A 15,240-nucleotide genomic window follows, 5' to 3' on the forward strand; every position below is an offset into this window, starting at 1 on the left:
GACTTTGAGAAAACAGGAGGGTCAAAAAAAAAAAAAGCATACACAGGCACAGTGGTTTCAAGATTATGCTATCAGATAAGCAAAGGAAGAACTGTAATGGACAATAATTTGTGTTTGTCAAAGAAATCAGGGTTCTTTGTGCAAAACCTAAAGTACATTTTTAATATAAACATTTCTGAGAATTACAAAATGTATAGAATGGGTCACAGAAGCTGCTAGATGGTTTATTTAAGGTACATATATAAGGACAAATGTATTATAAATTCCTTTATGACTGTTTATTTGTTCTTATAATTTCTTTATTGTACTTTTAATGTGTTTGCTGTATCTCAATTGAAATATAATCTCCCCCATGTTAGGCGTTGTCATGTAGAATTTGATACTATCCCCCTTTCTGTTTTTCTAGCTGCATAATAAATGTGCTTCTCATCTAAAACCTGAATGTGACTGTGGCCCTTTGAAGGACCATATTTTACCACCCACAACAATCTGTCCAGTGGTACTGGTGAGTTTTTCCTTATCATTCTGCTATAACTCAGGGTTGCTGTGACTTATCAGTATCATATACCATTAAAAGCTTCTAGAGATAATTTTTCATCAATTAAGGTAGAAGTATATAGATCTAAAATACGTCGTTACTCTGAAACAGAACACCTTTGTCCACTGTATTTCCTTTTTCCTTCTGTCAAAATACGCTTTCTAGAACAGTATGCTTGAACTGACGCTGACTCAGGTTTTTTCACTTAGTCATGCTGTACTTACCAGGAATTGTAAAGGCAGAACACTTCAACATTTTATATATTTTATAGATCTAGCTTCCCAGAATAATGAAGTTATTCTTATGGGCAATTTTGCTGGAGATACACATTATATATCTGCAAGGTTGAGGGCTCTCATCTAGGTTAGAGGCTACCTAAAATGATGACACATCCATGAAGAAAGTTATGCACTGCTATTAGCTGTTTTTTTAAAAAAAATTTTTTATTGAACAATAAATTTAACTACCTGCAAAATAATTACTTAATTCAATAAATATAGAAGTGAAAATGCATGAGTAAAGTAACTATGAAAAGAACGAACCTTGGTAGGAAGAGAAGCAGATATTCAAATAATATTCATATTCAAAACCCAAATTGCTTCGAAAATTAAAGTTATTTTAAAAAACAAACTATTTTATATCCATGATGCCCTTCTCATTTTGAAAAACAACATGGAAATTAAATGGCTGGAACTTCCATTTGATATAATAAAATTATAACAACTAAGAAATGTTAGAAAAATACTTTTCTAAAGGTCAACCTAGAAATTAATCATATTACTCATTTTGTACCACTTATGATTCATTTTGTAATTATCTGTAAAATACTGGTTGTATTTTAAATGCCTTTATTTCACAAAATTATTAAAAATGCTTCATTTTCTCAAACTACAAAAATAGAGGAAAATAAAATACCTCCATATTGCTGAGTATAGCAATAACTAATTCTAAATTTCCTTTCTTCATGTAAGGTTTATTAGACATCGTATGGTAAATAAGATTAATTAAATAAAATGAGAGCCATATAAAAATACTTTACATTTTAGGTTAATTTAAATGTTGTTTTTATTCATTTAAGTGTCTTGAAGACATCTAGAATTTTTGTATTATTTATATTCTTATTTTAAAATACAGCAATTTGACTGGTTTAGATGCATTTTTGATCTCAGATTTTAACTCTAAGATGAGATCTGTGATTTCTTCCTACTATCCATCTGTCTGTGCAAGACCCCACTCAATTCAGTGAGCCTGGGGTCTGCCTCCTTGGCCCACTTACGTCAACCTCTAGTTATATAAATTCAAACATAAGGTGTATTCTTTTTATTATGCTATCACTTCTTTTTTTGAGAGAATCAAATGTAAAGAGCACGTGTTACGTGAATTTTCTTGTCTTTGAACAATCTTGAAAAACCTTTCATTGCTATTTTTAGACAATTTTTATTCTGAAGATTTATCTCTAATCATTAAATATCCCCACAGTTTTAATAATGATTTGTATCTCGGCATTTGCTGTTTACCATTTTTGTGGTACTGTCTACTCTGAAGTGTGTGATGACTATTGAGCATTTCATCCTTCCAAAATGTCTACCTTTCATTGACTTCCATTATACCTCACTCCTGGTCCTTTCTCTGTTTCTCTGGATACTTGCTTTCAGTATCTTTCCTGGGTTCACAACGTCGAGACGCCCATGTCAGTGCATCCCTGGATTCTACCCTCCTATGTCATGGCGTTCCTCTCTTAGTATTCTTCTCGATAAGATCTTGTTTATTCAGTTGATTGCATTACCATGTTAATTTATATTCAGCTCATGCTCCTAAATTCCAAACCTAGAACTGCCACCTGCAGGAACCATATTATTTTAAGTGCAACATACCCAATATATTATTATTTACTACTACAATAATTATAGCTCTTTTGATTGAGCATATATACTATCCCAGAGACTATGCTAAAATATTATTTAATTTATTCAGTAAATATTCATTGCATGCTTAGTGTGTGCCAAACAGTATTATAGTTAGGAAAGAAAACATTAAAAGCAAAGACAAATCTTTACTTTTATGGAGTTTGCATTCCAGTAGGGGTAATGTAGACAATAAACAATAAAAATAAATAAATTATTTAGTACCTGGTTGTACTAAAATACACAAACAGAGTAGAATGTTGATTCCTGAAGATATGAAGAGGGGAGGAGTGGGGAGATGTTGGTCAAAGAGTACAAAGTTGCAGTTATGTAAGGTGAATAAGTGTAGAAATCCAATGTACAGTATGATGACTATAGCTAATATTGTATAACATGGCTGGGCATGGTGGCTCACGCCTGTAATCCCTGCATTTTGGGAAGTCGAGGTGGGTGGATCACTTGAGGTCAGGAGTTCAAGACCAGCCTGGCCAACATGGTGAAACCCCATCTCAGCTAAAAATACAAAAGATTAGCCATATGTGGTGGCAGGCACCTGTAATCCCAGCTACTGAGGAGGCTGAGGCAAGGGAATCGCTTGAACCCAGGAGGCGAAGGTTGCAGTGAGCCAAGATTGCATCACTGCACTCCAGCCTGAGTGACAGAGTGAGACACTGTCTCAAAAAAAAATATGTGTGTGTGTATATATATATATATATATATATATATGTATGTATATAGTATAACATACTGAAAATCTGCCAAGAGGCTAGGTGCTCTTAACACACATACACACACACACACATGCACACACACAAGGGTAACTATATGAGGAGATGGATATGTTAATTTGCTTGACTATAATAATCATTTCACTATGAATATTTACGCTATTGAAAACAAAATAACAGCAAATTTATTTATAGATCAAATTGGCATTTATTCATGAATTAGGACAGCCTCAATTCTGCAGAGTAGAAGGAGAGCTCCCACTAGACATAAAACAGTGGGTTTTGTAAGGTGGGAACAAGAAAACACAATAATACAAAACAAAAGCTGATTGTTTAACATCATGTTACTTCAGGTTACTCTTTGGGTAAAGAGTTAAAGCAGAGGTTACATCCTTATTATACCAAGTCAGGTAGACTTGAATTTCACATTTTTAGAAACAACTGATGTGTTCTGGGATCAGTTTGCTTCCTTAAAATTTCAGCTTGATTATGTGACACTTTAGTACAAGTTGTTTGTACTAAAGTTTGGTTTACATTTTGGTTTGGTCTGATCTATTGGGGCCTCCCATAGGAGCTCAGTCCAAAACAATGGACTTTGATAATTTCTGTTTAACAATATCAAAACATTAATTGTACAGTAATCATATGCCTTAAATATATACAATAAATAAGTACTGGTTTTGTTTTCAATGTAAAGGGAAAAATTAAAGCAGAGAAAGAAGAAATGTTGGGGCTGCAGTGATAAAAGAGGCAGTCAAGATATTCGCTGAAGAGACAGTTGAGTGGAGTTGAGTGATTTGAGGGCGTCACCCCTGTGGCTATCTGGGGACAGAACTTCACCAACAGATTCTGAGGCAGTAGACACTTGACAGATCTCAAAGGCATTGGGGGGATTAGTGGCTGAGTGTATAGGAGTGTATAGGAGGAAAAATACACTCCTGAGTGTATAGGAGGAAAAATAGAAGTTCAAAGATATAATACAATTTTTATATTGGGTGGGACAATTTAGGCCATTGTAAAATCTTTAGCCTTTACTCTGAATAAAATAGGAAGCCATTAGAGGATTCTGACCAGAACCAGAAATTATCTGACTTATATTTTAAAAGGAACAATCTGTGCTGTGTTGAAGGGGAAACAATGGCAAAAAGATATAATACTTCTATTTTCTCAAAGAAATAGAAACCTGGGTCATTAGCTAGAGTGAGGATGGTGCAAGATGTGTAAGAAGCCTGTGTCGCCTAGGAAAGTGGGAACAAAATTGATCAAAGCAACAGCGTGATTTTCAAGGAGAAAAGAGCAGCTACCTCTAGTTAATAATCATCCATTTAGTATATAATTCCAGTCAGCTTGGATGAATATATTTCTCTACTCACATTCAGTCATATTTATCTAGTTACATTCCAGCTTTATGAATGGAATAGGCATAGCCCAGTCTTCATGTGACTGTGTCTTTTGGCAAATGTGATGTACAGAGAGGGCAGCCAGAGAGTTGAGAATATATGCGAAGGAGTAATTGTAAGGCTTAATCATGGAATTTAAGCTGGAAATGAGGGAAGTAAGGACATTAAATATGAGGTACAGTAATAGATTTTAGAAACAGTACATTGTAAATTACAGTGAAGTCAAAGGTTGATGGAATCAAGGTTAATGGTGTCAGGTTGAGAGTGGGTGAGGTAGGAATTGAGATTATGAAGGGGTATGGTTATAAGTAACACAATATATGAATTCATTTTGTTTTCACAGTGACAGCATAAGATAAATATTATAATTGTTCCCATTTCACATATGAGGAAACTGAGAAACAAAGAGGTTAAGTAAATTTCCCAGTGTCCCATGAGTAGTACATGGCAATTTAGAAGTGGAGCCCGAGTGGTTATCACTCCAGAGCTGTGCTCTGAGATTTTCTCCAAATCCCAATAGAGAGATTTTATCTGTTGTATCTCAGCTACTGAAACCTTCACACCCCAACTTTCCCAAACTAGAAACCTAAGTAGCATTTTTGATTTCTCATCTGGAATATAAGATTACTCATTCTATTCTAATGTTCTTAATCCTGTCTCTTTACTTCAGCCCAACTGTGACTGTCTTGTATACCAGCCTCACAAATTTTATTCTAGGATTGTCCCAGTAGCATTCTTGTGAACTACCTCCTTTCTGTACACCCCAACCTGCTTCCTGGGTCAACTTTCAAAAAATGCAAATATCATAAGTCTCTCTCACTCATAAAATATTTTTGGTGATTCCCTATTTGAATCCCAAACACTCTATTACAGTAAACAGGGGTCTTTAACTGGATCAACCTACTCATTCCCTCATATAGTACCTTATGCACTAGAAATCAAGGATAATTGAACTGCTTGTAATTCTTTAAGTACACCTGTTCTCTCAAGCCTTTGGGGGTCTCGTATGTGTTAGTAAATCAATCTAAATCACTTCGCTTTAAAATTTTGCCCACCTCGCTAAGTCAGAATTAAAAGGTTACTTTCTCGTCATGGAATAAAAATATTGACAATTGTACGCATTAGCTATTTAAATGATCATACTTCAAACAAATTAATGAAACTGTTCTGCCCACAAAATTGCTTAATCTGCTCCAGCTGATAGGCTCTGAGCCTTTTCAGTCTGTGAACTTCCAGTAACTTTCCCGGAATAATTTCACACTGCATGACCTGTAGCCCTTCATTTAAAGCAAATCGTTAGTCCTCACATATATCGTGTTGTTTTGTTTTTTTATTATGTAATACCAGTTTCCTCTTTAAGAAATTGTATGCCCCAGTTTCTCATGCTAATCTTCTCTAAGAGGAGCAGATGAGGTTCAGATTCAGTTAATACAAAGTGGATATTGATATTATCTCTATCACATTATAGAAAATATTAGAGAACTTAAGATGCCTAGTTTTATTTTTTCCTTAGTCTTTGACTCTGTAGTTAGGAATTGGTTATTGAATGACCTCTATAAATACAGCGTGGATCCTTAATTTCTGGTTGAAGCTCACATAGCCTTGTATCTTAATGACATACCACAAGGTCAAGATCCATAGCCATTGTCTTCTCATATTTTAGAACACCTTCTCCAGGGTCATTAAAAAAAAATTGTACCACCCTTCTCGGCCTTCCCATTCCTCCCCAACAGTTGTTATAAGCTGTAGGTTAATGATTCAGTAGATATATGCTCACCATTTCCAGAGATTAGCAAGGTAAGCATCTCCTCTGCACTGATGAAATGCTTTTTATAAGCATGCACTATAAATGGCTTTCGCAGGTAATTGGCCTTGATAATGGCTATTGCCATAAAAATTGGTTAAAATCAACTACTCTAAAATTAAAATCATTATCATATGATTTTTTCATTCAAATAAAAATTAAACAATGATTCCCTACATCAGATATAATTAGTTTTCTGAGGTTGCAATTGGCTTCTAGTACCTTTTGAAAGTACTATCAAAAACCTATATTACTTAGAATTTATTTAATGTGGGATTTAGTCAAGATTTTTCCATGACTGTGTTTAGGTACTTAGAATGCTTTTTTTTAAAAAAAAAGTTCTGGTAACAATTATAGCTATAGTTCATTTACTGCCATATTGAAAAGAGGTCAGAAACTGTTTACAAAGGTAGATTTCTTTAAATCCTCCCCTTATTGTACTTCCAAAAAAATGTAGGATGAATCCCAACTCATTGAGACTCATGATAAGCTGCTTAATTTATAAAAGGCCATTAACCCTTCCCAATTGATTGTCAAAACAGATGTTCTGCCTTTAACAGAATCTATTAAAAAATGTATTCTTGGTTCTTGCTGCAGATAACACACTGAAATCTCAGCCGGCCAATCCAAAACAAAGTGACATTGCAAATAAATTTTAATAATCTCATATGGAATATGGCCTAATGAGGCCATATGCAAGCCACTCACTCTTCTATGTTCTAATTTACCCCTAACTCAAGACAGATGTAGTCTATGTTGTTTTAGCCCTTCGCAGTTTCGCTTAAATTAAATTGGGCTTCAACAATTATGTCATCAGCCTGCATTGAAAGGGATTTTTTAAAATTAATCATATAAAACTCCCTATTTTAACAAAAAAAGATATGTTGGAAATGTCCTTCATTACCTGACAAAAGTTCTTCTCAGTTCTGTTTATCATGATGTTATCTCTTAGACTTCATGTGTGATTACCATCATGGGTTTTTTTTGTATTTAAGCTTAGAATTAAATTTATACTAACATTGAACTATGATGTTGGAATGCATGTTATTTGTTTGTATATGCTATTATATAACTTTATTCTATTCTTAAATTTCTCTTCTGTTTCTCTGTAATGGCTTAAGTTCATACTTTTGAAATTATTTTGGGTAGTACGTAAATTTGTGAGGTCACAGAAATCGATGAAATAGGCCTATAGAATCTCTTTGATTTTAGCGTAATCTCATATAGGAGGCTACAAATCTGATCAGTTTCTCTAGAATTTTATTGTAGTTTTACATTCATTCTAAGTTTTATATAATTTTTATGATGAGGTAAAGTGGCTCTTTAAGAGTGCACATATTTATGTAATTATTTTTCAGTTTTGGAGGGGCTTTTATTCAATTAATTCTGCCACCATCAACAAAAGAAGACTTGAGATATCTCATGAGAAAATCACATTTTAAACTTTGAAGAGTAAGATCAGCAGATTATCACAAAAATCATTTCTGTTGTATTCACCTCCATGATTTAGTTTTGTTTTCTGTAGGTACACATTTTGTGTTATAATTTAAAAACAATATTCTTTATTTTAATTTAACTTTTAGGTTCAAGGGTGCATGTACAGGTTTCCTATATAGGTAAACTTTTGTCATGGGGGCTTGTTGTACAGATTATTTCATCACCCAGGTACTAAGCCTACTATGCATTACTTATGTTTCCTCATCCTCTTCCTCCTCCCACCCTCCGCCCTCTGTCGTTGTTGCCCTCTATCTGTCCATGTGTTCTCATCATCAAGCTCTCACTTATAAGTGAGAACATGTGGTATTTGGTTTTCTGTTCCTACATTGGTTTCCTAAGGAAAATGGCCTCTAGCTCCATCCACGTTCTTGCCAATAACATGATCAATCTTGAAGAGCAAGGTTCTTAATTCTCTAATAAAGGGGTTAATTACCTAGCCATTTTTTACATGTCAATATCAATATTTTATGTTGATAAATTGGAATTATGAATGACATAGTGTTAATATGCTGATTATTTAAAGTTGAAGTTGTATGATACATAAGTAACCATTGTTTTATACGAATTGTTATTTTTATTTCTTAAAGGTACCTTTAAGATCATTGCATTATTTTTATACACAATATCTGCAGTGCTAGCTTCCTATTGTTTATTGTTCCTCTCTTTCCTCTTTTCTTCCTGCCTTCTTTCCTTCCTTCTTTCTTTTCTTCCCATTAATTTTTACTAAAGACACTGGAGCTAAAAATCCAGATAAGAGCAGTTCTCTTCTCTCCTGCAATTCAGAGTAAATTAGATGACGCATCCAAATAGGTTAAATATTATGGTGTGATAAATACTCACTTACAGCGGCTCTAGAGGTGGGAATCTTAATCCATCCCAAGGGTAAACAGTAAATTAAACTTTTTCTTAAAGAAAGATGCCTGAGCATAAATAGGTATTTTGAAGGAAAATGTAAAGTGATGTTTATATAAATAGTCTCAGTGACAAGAGAGTACATAGTGTGATCATGAAACTCCAAAATATTTTTCAAAGGGTGTGTGAGGCTGGAGAGGGAGAAAATACAAGGTCCAAGCTAATGGCTTCCTGGCCTGTCTTGTCAAGGAGATTGGCTTTATCCAATATAAATATGAGCTTAAATGATTAACTTTGTGTTGTAGAAAGACAGCTTTGCTAGCAATGTGGTGTAAAGTAAATGTAAAGCAGGGAGCAGAAGAGATATGAGAGTATCACCGGGAGATTGCAATGTGAATAGTCAAGAGACACCAACAGAGAGAGAAAATCAGGCAACCGGGAGATAAGACTGTAGCAGAGAGTAGAATATTAGGATTTGACGTGATTTCAAAATAGATTATTTTCAGATGATAGTAAGATCCAATATGCAGCCATGAATCTGGGTGGCTTAACTGATGTTCAGGGGAAGTTCATTAGATGTTAGAAAGTAGGGAACTCTGAGAATGGTTTATTGGATATTATCCTTAAAACAACCCAGGATAGTTGCAGAGTCTTAAAAATAGTTATTACTTGACAGTAATGAATAAGGGTAGAGAGGAGAACTATTAGATTTCATGAACCTCAAGTGTAAAGAGATTCTACTTTGGAGCCGGACAAATGGTAATTTTGATGGAAGGCCAAGAGATTGCCCTTAAAACTATAGCACTTGTAAGGATTGAGAGAGCGAGCTGCCCCTTTTCAGAAGTGTTATTAGCAAAAGTGGCAATCATTTAGAGAAGAAAAGGATAATTTGTTTTTTTGCACACTGGTTCCAGAGAGCCCAGTGAAAAGTTTTAGAAAAGAAGAGAAGTGTGGAAGATTTATGAGAGAGAGAAAGGAAGGGAGGAAAGAAGGAAGGAAGGAAGGAAGGGAGGAAAGAAGGAAGGAAGGAAGGCAGCAAAGAAGGCAGGAAGGCAGGAAGGAAGGAAGGAGGAGAGGGGAGGGGATGGGAGCAGGAAGGAGGGAAGGAAGGAAGGAAGGGAAAAGAAAAGAAAGAAGAGAAGGAAAGAAAAGAAAAAAGAGAAAGAAAGAAAAGAGAATAATGATAGCCAGAAAGTGTAGAAGACTAGAGTCCAGAGTTCTAACATGAACTGATCTGTGGGCAAGTCGTTTCCATCCAGTAGTTTCAAAATGGTGACAAATGACTTGTATGTGAAATATAAAAAGAATTGATATACATCAATAATAAACAATTCAGTTGAAAAGGGCAAGAGACCTAAACAGGCATTTGAACTAAGTCTATTTATAAACCACCTATAAACATATGAATATGCACTCATCATCATTACTTATCAAGAAAATTGATATTAAGTATCAGGAGATAACACTAGACACTGAAGAGAATGATAAAAGCACATTTAAAAGCCTAAGCTTTGTTAAGATGCAGCCAAATTGTTCATCCATTGCAGGTGAGAGAGTAAATTGGTTCAGTCACCTTAGAACTCTGGCAGTATACCATTTGCATTTTAATCCTGGGTTTTTCACTAGTTTTGTGATATGAAGCAAGCTATTAACATTTTGTCCCTCTGTATTCCATTTGTAAATAAAATCAAATGGGTTAATTCATGAAAATTGCTTACAACTATGCATAGCTGATGATGAGTGCTAAGATGATATCATCTAATATTACGATTATAAGTGTTATGCTGTAATTTGAAAAGTGAATTTTAACATTTTATCATACCATAACTATGTACTCATACAAAATTTTAAAACAATAAAGAAAAAGAATTTAAACATTTAAAAACCTGTGATACAGTTATACAAGAAGAATCATAATTAATATATAAATAGGAACACTATTAAAATTACCTTCCTGATTTTTAGGTTTTTTTCACCTTTTTAAAGTTAACCTGACTATACCATGTGGCATTATATTTTAACACTTAACTTGATATCATTAAATGTTTATGTATTTCCATATACTATGGGACATCACTATTAATGCCTGCATAGTCTCATTAAGTAAAGATGTCATATTTTAGTTGAAACTGTTTTTGTCTAGCATCTTTTCAATTCCTCATTTTGTTATTATAAGTAACATGATAGTAAACATCTTTATGAAGAATGGTTTCTTCTGGCTGTTCTCTACTCAGAAGTGCAAAGGATCATTTTTCCCATACTGTGTTATTTTGTCCTACAAATGAGTCAGCTTTTACAGTTGTGTAATTCTTTCTGTACTATAACCCCATTCCTAATGAAGAAAATAATGATTAAATATTTCCTAAAACAGAACATTTGTCTTAGAATAGAAAATTATTTAAAATTTTAAAATCATTTTTAGATGATTCTTTATCTCACTTTTGAACTTAACCATATTATTACTATCCATTAGCAGGAAATGATAGGATGTGAAATAATGAATATGTTCAGCACCGTAGCCCTTTAGACCAGTTATGGTGTGTTCTTCCTGGAATACACTCTCTTGTTATAATATCTGATGAACCTTTAAGAATACAGTTAATACAATGAGAACACATGGGCACAGGGAAGGGAACATCACACACCAGGGCCTGTCGAGGGGTAGGGGGTTAGGGGAGGGAGAACATTAGGACAAATACCTAATGCATGTGGGGCTTGAAACCTAAATGATGGGTTGATGGGTGCAGCAAACCACCATGGCACATGTATACCTGTGTAACAAACCTGCACATTCTTCGCATGTATCCCAGAACTTTAAAGTAAAATTTAAAAAACAAGAATAAATAAAAATACCATCAAGATAAATTATGAAGCTTGTTAGTTCACAGAAAGGACAACAAAACTATTTGAAAAAATGTATATTAGGCCGGGTGCGGTGGCTCACGCTTATCATCCCAGCACTTTGGGAGGCCAAGGCGGGCGGATCACGAGGTCAAGAGATTGAGACCACGGTGAAACCCCGTCTCTACTAAAAATACAAAAAATTAGCCGGGCGTGGTGGCGGGCGCTTGTAGTCCCAGCTACTCGGAGAGGCTGAGGCAGGAGAATGGCGTTGAACCCGGGAGGTGGAGCTTGCAGTGAGCCGAGATCGCCCCACTGCACTCCAGCCTGGGTGACAGAGCGAGATTCCGACTCAAAAAAAAAAAGAAAAAAATGTATATTTAAAAAATATTCTTTAGTTTTAAAATTAATTAATCCTGTTTTACTCTTATAAACAATTTTTTAAATCATATTTATTAAAATTATAAATATAAAAAATTATAAATTTTATTCTTTATCATACATAATATTTGTACATATTTATGGGGTGCATGTAATATTTTGTTACATGCATAAAATGTGTAATGATCAGGTCAGGGTATTTAGGGTATACATCACCTTGAGTATTTTATTATTTCTTTATGTTGGGAAGTCCTCTCTTCTAGCTATTTTGAAACATACAATGTGTGAAACTATTGTCATCCTACTCTACTATTGAACATTAAAATTTATTTCTTCTATCTAACCACGTGTTTGTATCCATTAACCAACCTCTCTTTATCCCCCTACTCCACAAACATGCAAACTCTTCCCATCCTCTGATAACCATCATTCTACTCTCTACCTGCATGTAATTAACTTTTTAACTCCCACATATGAATGAGAACATGTAATATTAATCTTTCTGTGCTTAGCTTATTTCACCTATCATAGTGACCTCCAGTTCCGTCCATGTTGCTGAAACTTAAAATGGTCCCAGTTCTGCATCTCTTTTTTCTTCACTGTAACTCTGAAAACTTGGCTAAGTTGTGATGTTGCTGAAGCAGCAATCTACGTATCTCTACCTATAACACCCTCAGAAAACCATATGTCATATTAACTTCTCCTCTTCTTCCGATCTTGCTTGCTCTTCCACAATTTTAAGAATTCTACTAAATTATGCATTGTAAATATGGTGATTAAGTCTTAAATAGCATAGAGTGTGTTAAATCTTTCCTTAGAGCATGTGTTTAAGTCATTATTTCTCAGCAATGTCAGAAAGTTTGTTAGGAAGTAGAAGTATGGTTGGTTTGTGTCTCTTTCTCACAGCTCCAGTAGTGTGGAAACTTTCTGTATATTTTTTCATCTGACTTTTATCAGCAAGAGTTAATAATGACAATCCCAATGCTACACATCAGCTAATTCAAGGAGGGTGGGAGATATTCAAATCTTCTGTGATTCTGAAATTTGAATTTTGAATTCTCTGTAATATTATTCCTAGGCTAGTTATAAAACTTCCAGAAATGCAGAGTCTGGTTGGGAGGTGTGAACATATAACTAACTAAGGATGTATCTTACTTCACTGAGCTTCAGCTTTTATTTCACATCATTATGGCTGTTTCACCCTTCTTTTAAATTTACCTCTTTAACCTTTAAGCAAAGTTACTGAAGTCATCTATTTTCTTGAAATCCTATGTCATCTACCAAAGGTTTGTACCTATGCAACGTTCTTTTTTGTTGAAAGAGCAGGGATAAAGCACATTGTCAGCTCTCAATAAATGTTTCATCAGTGTCATTACTTAATATTCATTTAATTAATATTCATTATAGATCAATTCATAATTGTCATCATAGTAATGATAGGCAAAAAGAAACCTCATTTTTCCATATTTTGGAAATCTAACTCAGACTCAATTTCATGGTATTATTCATAAAGGATAGCTTCCTTTTATTTATTTAATTTTTTAAATGTGTAGGATTACATTCTCACTATTCAAATTCTGATGAGGAACACATTAAGAACTAGGGTGCTGTAATATTTATAAAATATGTCTGCATCCATTTTGGTTTAAAATATTCTTCATGTACATGTATTTTAAAGAGACATAGCATGTACATGTATTTCTTCATGTACATATATTTTAAAGAATACATGTATTCTTCATGTACATACATTTTAAAGAGACATAGCATAAGAAAACTGGAAGGGACCCAGCCTCACTAAGTGATTTCATCATCTTACCCTTGGGAGGTTAACCAACCATTTATCTGTTACATTGTCTCAGATTGGCTTTGTTGCTTTCTGACAAACTGTCTTTATATTGAACTAGTTTATATTATGTAGAATATGTTTAATTATAAACAGGGTCTAGTCTAAAAGAAAAAGTTCAGTGTTACGGACAATTGTTTTTGTTTCTACCTAAATGCATAAGGTAGAGTTGTATACTTAAAGGGATTTTTTAAACAGGGATATGTATATATATCCTATATATATACTGTATATATAGGATATGTGTGTGTGTATATATATATCCTATATATATATACTGTGTATATATATATCCTATATATACTGTATATATATCCTATATATATACTGTATATATATATCCTATATATATACTGTATATATATATCCTATATATACTGTATATATATATCCTATATATATATCCTATATATATAGGATATATATATATATCCTATATATATACAGTATATATATATATCCTGTATGTATAACTGTACCCAGGGTAAGCAATAATAATTTTTTTCAAAAAACAATCTTGTGCCACGTTGGGTTTGCCATGATTTACGGAAAACCCAAAACAAAAGCCCGATAAGACATGAATTGGAAGTTCAGCTAAGGAGAAATCTGATGAAAATCTTTTATTTTAATATATGAACAATTGAGAAGTTAATATATTCAGGATGCAGTGTCCTGTGGATTGACTCTTGACACACAAGAGTTCACAGTCAAGAAGATTAATTAGGCCATGATGCCTATGATTAATTTACAATGTCAATTTTCTTCGCTGACCTCAAACCTAGAAAAAAAACAAAATTTAAATATCCAAAAACCTATTATAGGTAGAAATGTTCTAAAACTTTAAGTTCAGATCATAGGTGTCTATATAAGATCTAGAAGGTACATTGAAATTGCTTTGAAATATATAGTCCCACAAATCAAAAATAATAATGAAGTCATCAAAATTCTTTAAAAATTGTATTTACATGATTTTGATTGCTTTTTTGCATTTTTTGTTTTCTTCACTTTATCTTTAGTTACCATAATAATTTTACATATTTATAGGATGCAGAATGGTATTTTGATGCATGTATGAAATATGCAGTGATTAAATCAGAATAATTAGTATAACCATCACCTAAAACATCTATCATTTCTTTGTATTGGAAATATTCATAATTCTCCATTCCAGCTTTTTGAACATAATACAATAAATTATTGTTAGCTCTATTCACACTATAGTGCTATAGAACATAACTTATGTATTATATCTAGCTGTCATTTTGTATCAGTTAACCAACTTCTCTCTTTGCCTTACTCATCCCTAACTTCTCAGCCTCTGAAAACCACAATTCTACTCTTTTCTTCCATGAGGTCAATTTTTTAGCTTCCATATATAAGTGAGAATGTGGTATTGATATTTCTGTGCTTGACTAATTTAACATAATGCCCTTCAGGTTCATCCATGTT

General features: G+C 33.6%; 1 protein-coding gene across 13 annotated transcripts in view; it reads left to right on the top strand.

Moving 5' to 3' along the window:
* The window catches only part of DGKB (diacylglycerol kinase beta), a 755,291-nt gene that overhangs the window by 230,145 nt on the left and 509,906 nt on the right, over positions 1 to 15,240 (top strand). For all 13 annotated transcript variants that reach the window (XM_032760162.1, XM_032760169.1, XM_032760230.1 and 10 more), the window contains one exon: positions 407 to 505. In XM_032760162.1, the coding sequence (XP_032616053.1) occupies positions 407 to 505 (99 nt within the window). The remainder of the gene's footprint in view (positions 1 to 406; positions 506 to 15,240) is intronic.

The sequence above is a fragment of the Hylobates moloch genome, unplaced genomic scaffold (assembly GCF_009828535.3).
Source record: "Hylobates moloch isolate HMO894 unplaced genomic scaffold, HMol_V3 SCAFFOLD_1, whole genome shotgun sequence".
In the NCBI taxonomy this organism is placed as follows: Eukaryota; Metazoa; Chordata; class Mammalia; order Primates; family Hylobatidae; genus Hylobates; species Hylobates moloch.